Source organism: Parasteatoda tepidariorum, chromosome 7 (assembly GCF_043381705.1).
Source record: "Parasteatoda tepidariorum isolate YZ-2023 chromosome 7, CAS_Ptep_4.0, whole genome shotgun sequence".
Classification (NCBI taxonomy): Eukaryota; Metazoa; Arthropoda; class Arachnida; order Araneae; family Theridiidae; genus Parasteatoda; species Parasteatoda tepidariorum.
In genome coordinates this window covers 89,462,088-89,474,138 of record NC_092210.1, presented here as the reverse complement: position 1 = coordinate 89,474,138, position 12,051 = coordinate 89,462,088, and the positions used below count along the sequence as shown (strand labels likewise).

Sequence of the window (12,051 nt, the reverse complement as noted above, 5' to 3'; positions counted from 1 at the left end):
TGCACTTCATGTAATACAAATAGTAAATTGTGATACGGAAAACGAATCGTGATGCAAAAGCCTTGTTTAAATATAGGGAAATGAACACTATAATGATACATAAACAATATTATTGATAAAAACTAATTAAAGCAAAATCATGTTTAAATATAATATAGGAAAACCATACAACCAAAAGTGATTGCTTTGTGTTTAGAGATGCTTTAATCCAGTGTTCCTTTAGTGCACCCTTTCTATATTTTTCGTTACGCTGTGTACTACTAGTAAAAAAATGAACATATTTTTTACTATAAAAAAATTGCACTAAAATTAAAAATCACAACTGGCTGTTGATACCACTAATTATTAACTGTTAACTCTGCAAAAAAATAGCCAATAAAAAAGTACGTAATCATAAATTTTCATGGCTAGCTTTATTTTTAAATATATTTGAAATTTTCGTTTGTTGCAAGATATTTCGCATAAGAACGCGTACCCCCGCTAAACTGTTCCCGTACCCCTGGGGGTACGCGTACCACACTTTGGGAAACACTGCGTTTAATCCAATAGCAAACAATCTCCTATTAATAAAGTCATGTTTACTTATTTAATTTTACTTTAAAGTAAAATACTATAAACAAATCTATACTAGCATTGTTTAAGATAAGATATTTAATGTCTTGTTACTGTAAAATTAGTTCGCATTACTATCATTTGAAACCTTATTAAAAGAGGAGGTAAATGGAATATACAGATTTTATTGATAAGAATAATAAAAATTTACGAAGAATTTTATCAAAAAGTGCAATAAAATCTTTCAAATTTATATTATGAAAAAATTTTAAAAATGCAAGTTGCTGAAAAGAAAAATCTCACTTAATGGCAAAATACGCAACTTCATTGTTGCATCACTTTGTGATCATTTTTACTTATGGCTTGTCAATTATGTCCCTTAAAAAAAACTTAGTCTGTAGATATATAAAAAATATGAAATTTGATGTATAAAAAATTGAAAATTGGATTCGATCGTTTGCCCGACACTCGTTTGTCAAACAACTGAATTGCCCAAATCCATTTTCCCGACAGGAAGATTTGCCTGACAACGCATTTGACAGATGGATACATTTTTAAAAAAATATTAAAACATAATTGTTGACACATTTGAAATTAATAATATTAGGAATAGTGAATTAAACTGAATAAAATTGTGTATACGGAAATAGTAGTTTAATAGTGCCGCAAAAATAAGAGNTAATTCCGTAGCCTTGTAATTTTGAACCCAATCCAGAAGACAAGGGAGCTCCTGGATCAGTACTCCCAGAGGTATTAATTTGCTGTGGGAACAAGGTGGACTTTATGACTCGACAGATTTATTGTGCACCAGTCACCATTTACTACACGGGGAGTCTTCGGCGGACAAGGATCGAACCCATGACCACTTGGACATCGGCCCAAACTCCTACCAACAAGGCTATCCCAGCCAAGGTTAGAAGAGTTCAGATTAACTTTAGTAGTGCCAGATTTGCGTAGTACAATAAAAGAAAAATAAGAGAAATGTTAACTAAATACAGTTTTTCTTGAACGCGGTATAAGAAATATTTAACTTAACGATATTTTGGCTGAGGAAAAATAAGAAGAAATAATTTATTTTTATTTCAGTAATCTAAAGATTTAAGAATTTAGTTAGTATCAAAATTTAAATTAAATATAAAGGAAGTAAAAAAAGGAAACATTCCTTTGATACCGACGGAAGTTCGCATCTCGGAGTGAAAAAAAGCACAGGTGGTGTAAGAAAAAAATCATTGACTGAGAAATAATTTGTTTAAGCCTCTAGGCAAGCAATATCCAATTAAAATTTGAAAAATAGAAAACTAACGGGTGAAATAGAGTTAAAAGTCCAAAAAAAATAAATGAAGAAAAGAAAGAATTAACGCCCAAAGTCTGCATTTTTGTGAAAAACAAAATCATAAAACACTCTCAATGACGTACCAAGTAGGTTTGAGAGGGACACTTTTTCACTCGCAAATAAATATACTATCAGACATGGTACAACAAATAGAAAGTTAAAACCTTTTTCCACAAGAAAAATTAAATTTTGAGAGGCAGAAAATATAACTCATCAAATTTACGTTTAAATTAAGAAAATTCACGTAATTTTGGAAAATAGCTTCGAAATTTCGCATGGAATAAACTAAAACTGTAATGAAATTAAGAATAAATAAAGATTTAAAATACTTAGATAAAAAAAATTTAAATAAATGAGAAATTTTAACATTGCACTAAAAGTGTAACTGAGACAAATACGTTTGCCCCATAGCATATAGGCATGCAGGAGAAATAAGTGTAAAAATGTGCATAGATTAAATATATATAGCGAGAATATATAGTAATAATGCACAGTGGCGTAAACAAAATAAGCAAAAAGTGGAATTAAAATTAACGATCTCCAGACCATTTGGCCTAGTGGACCATATTTTCCAAATTGCAATCCTTTTGTACCATTAAACTTCAAGCTTAGTATGTCATTGCAGCGGCCACAAATTTCTTAATTATCAAATTAAATGCCACTTACGATTTTTAAGTTAGAAATGATGTACAATATTTAACTACAAAACTTAACAAAAAAATTGTAGACTCTTGCTGTAAACATTAGTCGAAAATTCACTTGTAACTCAATTTAGATATCAAACTAAAATATTCAAAATAAAATTAGAATGTAAATAAATACCATAATTTAACTTCACCTAAAATAAATGCAAAGAAATATAACTATTGTCATATATACGACAATATCTAAAGACTGAAGCTAACTAGATCTTTTTTTTCATCAAAATGGTTATTTTTATCTTGATGATACTAGTTTTAAAACAAAACAAAATACTTAACACTTTTAAACTTCACATGATTAGATCCAAACCCAATCTTATTAATATTTATATGCATAGCTTAAAAAAAATAATAACAGTTTAAGAACAGTAGCACTTTTCTCTACAATAAAACTCGTTTAACACCTATGTTTCATTTTCAAGTATAATCATTTTAAACACTTTCTCAAATTAAATTTTGACGTGTTAAACTTCAATTAAAAACTAATTTTTTTACGAGTTCACTTTTTTTTTCAAATTAAATCATACACAAGGAAAAAAAATAAGATTATTTACATATACCTTCCATCTATTAACTTTTGTCAAATTCTAATCAAGAACTCAAAGATAGTCTACTAAGACCATCTGCATTCTTGTTCTTAGTGCCAGCTGCATGCACCATTTTAAAATACGGTTGTAGTGCCAAAACCCAGTGCATAAATCTGGCATTTAAACTAGCATTTGTTTTAAGCCAGGTTAGCAGGTGATGATATGCCTAAATAGTAAACTTTTGCCCAGCCAAATAGTGTCGTAATTTTTTGACGGCAAAAATTATGCCGGCACATTCTTTTTCCGTAGTACAATAATTTTTTTTTTTCGGATTTATTAAACTTTTTACTCAGATATACTAAGGAATGTTCATGGACTTCACTATCTAGTTGTGTTAATACTACACCCATACTAATTTCGGAAGCGTTTGTTTGCAAGATATTATTATTTTTTTTTTTCATAATTGGGAGAGAAGAGTATATAAGGTTGGCTTTTTAATTTTTGTTTTAGTTTCTTAAATTCTTCTTCGCATTCAGGAGTCCAGTTAATTTCTCCCTTTTTTGTTCTGCCTTTGAATGTGTCAGTTAATAATGGCAAAATTAGAACAGCGAACATTGGTATATATCGACTATAATAGCCTGCTAGTCCTAAAATCTCAGATTTTGTCTTAAGCACAGGAAAGTCAGCAACTGCTCGTATTTTTATATCAGAGGGTTTTCCATAATCTAGTCCGACAATATGTCCTAGATAAAGAACATGATCCAGAGCATAACGGCATTTTGAAGGTTTCATGGTAAGTTCCGCTTCTTTAATCCACTGCATTACACAATTCAGATGTTCTGCATGAAGATTTCAGGTGTCAGAGAAAATTGCTATAACATCAAGGTATGTAGTGGTAAGTAAATTAAACGTTTACAACCTTTTAACTTATGCACTTTATTACGTATGTATATTATATACTTATAAATTAATTATATGTTTTTGTGTTTAAGTAATCCCTCATTTTTCAAGAATGCTGAATCTTAGTAAAGATAAATGTTAATAATTAAGTAAGATAAATTTTGTGTTTAATTGTCTGTATTTTTTGCTTGTTTGGCAATTTAAGGAAGTTAATTTGAAAAAGTGAAAAGAAAACACAATAATTAAAAATTGATGAAAGCTTTTAATCACTTCACCAAAATATTGGAAAAAGTTCAGAGGGAGTGTGTTATGTCCGATTCTGTAACGCAATAAAAATATATATATTAGTCAACAGTTAGCACTAATTAGTTATCACTCGAGTTCACCCATTTGCGATGTTAAGATTAACACTTTTTAGTTTTCATAAATCCAATCATCGGAACAAAGATTATTCACGTTATAAGGCTCTTTCTCTCTCTTTTTAGTGCTCAGTATAGGCTGCTAAACTTAAATAAAATCAGAATGGTTTTGTAAAAAGCAAAATGGTCCTTAATGACAAGCCTGTAATGCAGGGGTGCCACTCTAAAAAAATTTTAAGACTGAACTCATTTTTTGACCAAATAATACTGTCTAGCGTTGTTTACCAAACTTTTAGAAATTTATAGCACACTGACACCAAAATTTACCTTTCCTTGATATTAGCCTACATATTAAATCAAAGATTTGATTATTTTTTATTTTCTGTTTATTATATTTTTTATTTTCTGTTTATTATAAACAAAACGAAAATAACAGCCAACATTGTATATTTTTTAACAACTATTACTGAACAACCTGAAACCATTGTATCCCTGTTTTTCACTTCACCATTACTTATTTTGTGCTCTAGCACTATAATTTCTTTCTTTTTTTAAAAAAAATAATCTTGATTTAACTTTGACCAGCACGACGATAGGTTATGGTGGAGGAAGCAAACTAGAGCAGACTTAGATTCATTAATAGTACAAAANATGACAAGCCTGTAATGGCCTTATATATTTCTAGACAATGATCCTAGAATGGCTTTCGATATTTGACCAAGATTGACGCGCATAAGTTTTGTAATAATAGGTCCTAGAATGGCTTTATATGCTGGCCAAACATTTATTTCGATGTAGAACTTCTTCGCATTTAAGAAAAATTGAAAATCTCCTTCATTTGTAGTGTCCTACACAAGCATTGCTCATACGCTTCTGCCCCCTTGTAAGTAACAATAAGCAAATCACAATCCACTCCAAACTTAGGTGCTTCCGTAATATTTGACTAATCACTAATTAATTAGCTTTTGTAGACAATGCATGATTTTCGTCTTTATAATAGATGTATTTCATAGAAATGCAAGAAATTGTGATAAATCCTGAGTTCTGACTAGGAATAAAAAAGGGCAGGGTACTTTCTCTCAAAAAAGGGCACTTACTTAACGCCACAAAAATTTATCAAAATGTGTAATATTATGTAATAACAGAATTTGATTCTCAACAATTTTAAAATTACACTCTTATACTATATAATGTGTATATTTCAAAAAGTAATTCTCACTCATTGTCAAGATAAAGGAAAAATTGTAGTTTATAAAAATTAAAGGCAGCTAAAAGAAAATCTCTGTGAATAATTTTTCAAAAAGAAAAAAAGTAAACTAAAAAATATATATATAGAATTGATAAACAGCTTGAAAGTTTTTTTCTATAATTTAAACTGAAAATACTAATTAAAAAAAATTAAAAATTTAAGATGAATTTTTTTTTTTAAGTATTTAGTCAAAAAATTATTTTAAAATCACTAAACAAAATTTTTTAATAAACCCCCTCTGCTGAAAGAAGAGAAATTTATAAAAATTTAACCAGTCGAGAATAATCATAACAAAGTAAATCTTTGCAATGGTAATCAGAATTAAACCAATAAATACAGATAATTTTAAAAGCGTGTAATTATTATTTAAACAGTGAATTAAATTTTTTTTATATGGAATATGAATAAAAAGGGAATGTTTTTAAGAGATAGCGGCTTATTTTTACAAAATTACTTATTAGTTATATTATAATTTTTAGTAACATTATTTATAATAACAAACAATCAGCTCAATGATTTTTTTATAGAATTTAATTACTTTATTTAGGTATCCATTGCTTTTTACCAAATTTTAAGAGTTTGTCTGTTTTTTGGATAAAAAACATTACTACATATTTTAATCCTATTCATTTCATTGAAAATTATGTTTAAATAGATGGATTTAGAAACATTAGGATGCCAAGAAACTTGTTTTTCTTTTTTTTAAAATTAAAATAATTTCTTTTAGTGTATAGATTAACAAAGCAGATATTTTCTTCTTTTACAATACCCAAATCCAAAAAATTTAAATGTGTATATATATAGCGGGAATAATTCAACCAACATTAAAACACTACACAATAGTAAATATCCACAAAATAAAGAACAGAAATGGAACACACCGAAAAACAAATGTTAGTTGTATTGTTCCTCCTGTGAGGTTGGGTAATTGATTTAGATTTAAATTTTCTTCAAATATTTTTTGCAGTTATAACATTAGCAGCTTGGTGCCGTTGTGACTTGGAATTATATATCTTATTTCTTTTACTTCCAAACTTTTAATAATCTTTCACTTTGCTTTACATACTGAATTGTAAAATATATATATTGGTAAGTTTTACATATCTTGAATAATATTTTTTCATTTTTCAATGGAATTTGATTGTGAGTAAATTTTTTCCTTATAAATTAGTATAAATTGTGAAGTGCATCTTGTTTTAAATATCTCTCAGCAACAAGTGTTAATGTTAAAAAGAGTATTTTCAAAATATAACAATTTGCTTTTGGAAATTATCTTTCAATTTTAAGAGTATTAAAAAGCATGTGATAATACAATACAATTTGAACATTCTTGAAAAATTGCAACTAAACTTAAAAATTGCTTAGATATCTCTACCAGGTATTAATTTATATTTTATTTTTATTCACAAACTAAATTAAATTATTACCTGTTTTTCAATAAATTCATAAATAAATGTTACAAGTTTCTTGATAGTCTATATAAAACATGCTTTTAAAAATTTTTAAGAACATAATTTTTCAGTTTAAGATATCAAGATAGAATATCTTCCAAAATGAGTTTGTACTGCTTTGATGAAAATGTATGCAACATGCTGCGATAAATTGTCCAATTAAATGTTTATTTTATGTGGCTGGGTGGCGCAGTCGTCGGCCTTCTGAACCCAAGTCTGCGGGTTCGATCCCCGGCCTAGACACCGGATTTTTGGGATGCAGAAAATCCTCAGCGGCCATGTCGTATGATTATGCGGCATGTAAAAGATCCCTGGAGTGCCTTATTGGCTCTTGCTCTTAGAGCATCCAAATATAGTCTCGGTGCTGCCATCTAGTGTGGCAGAAACTAGACATGCAAATTGTCATGGCCAACGCTATCTCACCCAGTGTAGCGGTCTTGAAAGAGTGGATACCACTTCAGGAGAATGCACTAGGTCTGCTCATCGGGAAGACTGATCGTGCAGCTCATAGGAAATAAAATTTTAAAAAACGTTTATTTTATTTTTGTATCCTCGTAATGGAAAAATTTTAATATTTTTAATGCTAAAATGTCATTTTTTTTATCACTCTAACAAGAAATATGTATAAGAGCAAGAAGTTATGAAAAATAAATAAATACACTATTTGAGTTATAATAATTTATTAGCTTGTTTACAGATTCATTGCTTAAAAGCAATGATTTCTAATCTTGCAGAGTGACACATATAATGGCATCAAAATTGAACTTGATAGCACTGAATTTTTTTTCAAAAATTGAATAGCTTCAGAGATTGGAAGATCATTTAAGTTGTATATGATTACTTAACCTATGCTAAAATGGAGAGGAAAAATAAAAAGGGAGGAGAGAAAAACATCTAATAGAATAAGTATAATTAAATAAAGGAAGGAACGCACATGCAATTTATTTTTGGTACTGAAGAGCACTTGTAGTATCGTCCATTACTTTTGCTTTTCCTCAAAGTGAAGGTTCAAACATTAACTTTCAAGACAGCCTCATCTTTTGCGGCTCGCAGGTGAATGTGAAATTGATCTGAAAATAAACAGTCCACGTTAAGTTTCAACGAACAAAATATACAGGCCCATACACAAACGACATAGAAAATCTATAACTTTTTTAAAATTAAAAATAATCTTTAATATAGGGTTAATGGCAAACCTGTCTCTTGATGGTGATCTACTACTAGATGACCTTTTTCTAATTTTTTTCTTGTTCGTTGGTGAATTAGACCTAAAATTTTCAAAGCAAATAAAATAAAAGCTTTATTATTTTTCATCAATCAAAAGTATTCTATATATCAGAGAAAAAATATTAAAAAGGTTTTTCTAAAATCAGGTTAGACCATGAACTATAATACATTTAAATTTTATATTAGACAGAGCGAAAAATAAAAACCGGACTTCCCTGCATAACTTAAATGTAATGATTGGATCTTTACATTCCAGTACTCAATCTAAATTAATTGAGGGGGTGACCCTTGAAATGCTAATTAATTAGCACAGATACTTTAAGTTACAAACTCAGAAGAAAAACATAATACTTTCTCTGAATTAACACAACTTTTTTCTCTTGATGAATTTGGATTTTTTGACCCTCCAAATATAGTGGGTGCCACAATATATAGTCCCCATAGCTTGGTCAGAAGAGCGGTCCAAAGTTTGCACCATTTATTGCTAAATTTATTTTTCTTTTGCACATTTCGCCTATCTCAAGAATTTTTTAACCGAGTTGAAACATTTTTGCACACAATTATAAAATTTGTTTTCCGAAGATAATTCCATGCAAAATATAACTTTTTTTTAAAATTTATTACTTTTTATTATTTCATTTAACAATGGTCGAAAAAATTTTGAATCCCCAAGGTATATAATTTCTTACACCATTTTAGAAAAAATAATTTTGCGAGGTAAAATACGAAATTTGAGCAAAATCAATCGAATAGTTCCTGAGGAATTGAAGTGTAAAATTTCGGCTTCTTTAAAATTTGATTTTTCAGAAAGTATTCGACCAATTTCACACAAATTTTGTATTTTACCATGTAAAATTGCTTTCCTTCAGATGGTGTAAAAAGTTTTAAACCTTGCAATTCAAAATCTTTCAATTATTATTTAAAAAGTCATAAAAAATAAAATATTTATAGAAAGCTATTCTTTGCAATGAATTGTACTTGGGGAAACAAATTTCATAATTGTGTGCAGAAATATTTCAATTCGCTTAAAGAGCTCTTAAGATATGGCGAATAAAAATAAAATTAACGCTTTGAATCTCTCTCCTGATCAAACTATAGGGACCACACTTCCCAGATTGCGGCTACCCCCCATATCGTGGGGGTCCCAAATCTGAATCCACCTAAAAAAGAGGTATTTTTATTCAGAGAAATTATGTTTTTGTGTCTGATTTCATAACTAATTAGTAACTGCATTAATTAGTTTATAGTTAATTAGTTTTAGTCTGAATTCACATGATTGAATCCTAGAACATGAAGATCCAATAACTAGATCAAAAGTTATTCAGGGTGGACTTTTTTTTAGTTTGTGCACAGTACATAAATTTTCTACATTTATTTTTCTTATTACTCTGTTCTTTTCACTCTTTTCATTCTGAAGTGCCTTAAATGCCTCAGATTTCAAGGTGGTGCTTGAATTGTGGCAAACCTCTAGTTATAAAAATGTAGAAGATAGACAAAAAAAATGCAGAAGAAATGCCTAAAAATGCAGAAGATTCGCAAGCACATACTAATTACCAATAAATTTATAAAAGAAGCGGATTTTAATTAATTATTTATTTATAAATCCACTTAATATTAGCAAAAAAAAGCAAATATATTTTAAAAAAACTTTCGAGCAGCTACTTGATGGTACAATATTCGATTAAAAATGTAGTTACGGCCCTGCCAAACGCTGTTACAAGAGGAACAGCGACGTCTGACTTAAAGAAAATACTAGCTATCAGGCAGATGGGTAAAATGCAGAAGATCTTATCTTCTGTGCATAAAAGAGGAAAAAATAGCTAAAATAAGTAAAAATGCAGAAAGCTTCTGCAAAATGCAGAAGGGTTGGCAGCTATGTGGCAGGCTTTTTTTCCCCTAGGTGCATAGGGGGAATCAACCATAGAATCATAAAAGTCAGGTGGCTTCGAAAGAACATTGTGATATCGGAGATTATAAATAAAATAAAGTTTTGTTGTGGGACTAAAAAGAATTTTCCCTTAGCATGTAGTTAATAACTTAGATTTCAATTAGCTAAAATTTATACTTGCTTTTTTTATTACATTTGAATATTGCTCAAAACATAAATTTTCACTACATCATATCATCGAACAAATGAATTTCCGATTTTAAATTTAAATGAATTAAATTTTAAATGAGGTGGCCATCTTCCTTCCCTTGCAATTTTATGAAAACATTGCAATCATTTTGAAATAACAGTAAGACTGACAAGAATTGGGATTTTGATCGCAATTTTTCTACAAAAACTATTTAAAATGTGCCAAGATTATATGATAATTTTCTGAGTCACTCTTAGAACTGGAGTGCATAAAGCTTAATAAATAAGAATTGCTGCTATTGCTGCTTGAAGATTGTGTGTTCTTCAGAATGCTCAGAATTTGTAATTATGACACTGTCATCGCTTAGAAGCCAGTAGAACAGAATGGATTTTTTTATGACAATCTAGTACTATTTACATGAGGAAAATTACCTTTACAATGAAGAAGCCAATATAGGGGGTCTTCCCTCAGCCACTACCTTATTTTATAACTTCAAATAAGAGAAAAGAATGAATTGCAAATTTGGTTGCCTTAGTATCTTTTTGTATAAATAAATGTTTTAACGGCCTTTTTAATTGCCAACGGCAGCCCTGCGCTACAGTACACGATTAGGCAAAAAAGAACTGCAGTTGTTTACATTTTATTAGTTGCAAAATAATTGTAACAAAATGGAATTTTCCATTCTTATTTAAATTACAGAGTTGAATTCCGTTCTTATTTAAATTTGCAAGTATGAATCTCAGAAATTTCGTAAGCTTGGGCGCATGCCTTCAAAAGGTGGTTTCTTGAGGCTATTTTCAAGAAGTATTTCAATTAGTATGAAAGAATAGACGTAGAGCTGCATTTATTATTATTATTTATTTTATTTTTTTAAAATAATGGCAGGCACTGAACTTTCGTTCTTCGCCTTAGAAGATGTCGGAAGTGTTGCTCATTTATCGTTACCCAGTGGGCACCTGTGAGCCAAAGTCACAGAGGCGAGCAACATTACCCAATACGCATTTATATTTCGTTGGAAACAACTTCCTTAAAACATCAAAACCTGTTATATCGATTTCTGTCTTAACACGTACAAGTTGTTATTAATATAGAGCTTTGTTTTTTATATCAGGAAAAGGGAAAAAAACACTAATATACAAGCAATTATATCTGTTGCGGAAGCAGATGACAATTTTGATTAATTGGCATGCAAATATCAGTCCAAAAAATAAAGAGGAAAAAAAGAAAGAAAATAACCAATGAAAATATGGATGGTACCAATGAAAATATAGATGGTAGCTCAAAGCACAAGCAAAAAAAAAATAAGTGATCATAATGTGAATAAACATTCCCGACAAATTTTTTTGAGCGAAATAATTGAATTAATATGGACATAATGAATCTTGACACAGAGAAGGGCGTATGAAAAATTAGTAGTAGGAACAGCATATTTGTTTGTTTCATACTAACACATATTTTTTCTATAAAAATTGGAGATATTAAACTAGGGCAAAATGATTTTTATGAAGATCAAATTTACAAGCTTAAATACATTTTCAATAATATAATCATTTGTGATAATAATATAATAAATAGAATATTTTTAAATATTTTTTTTTTTGGTAGTTTAAAAAAATTACAACTTAAACAATATAACATATATGCAAAAAAAAAGAACATTAATAACATAAAGAG

At 29.2% G+C, this 12,051-nt stretch overlaps 1 protein-coding gene across 3 annotated transcripts in view; it reads right to left on the bottom strand.

The window, feature by feature from the left end:
- Positions 1–7,735: 7,735 nt before the first annotated feature.
- LOC107457194 (zinc finger Ran-binding domain-containing protein 2) overlaps positions 7,736–12,051 on the bottom strand; it is a 24,486-nt gene continuing 20,170 nt past the window's right edge. For all 3 annotated transcript variants that reach the window (XR_011637120.1, XM_071182924.1, XM_071182925.1), the window contains exons 8-9: positions 8,269–8,340; positions 7,736–8,142 (exon numbers count right to left, since the gene is read on the bottom strand). Coding sequence is in view for 2 of the 3 variants with exons in the window: in XM_071182924.1 (XP_071039025.1) it covers positions 8,106–8,142; positions 8,269–8,340 (109 nt within the window). In the remaining variant the exon portion in view is untranslated. The remainder of the gene's footprint in view (positions 8,143–8,268; positions 8,341–12,051) is intronic.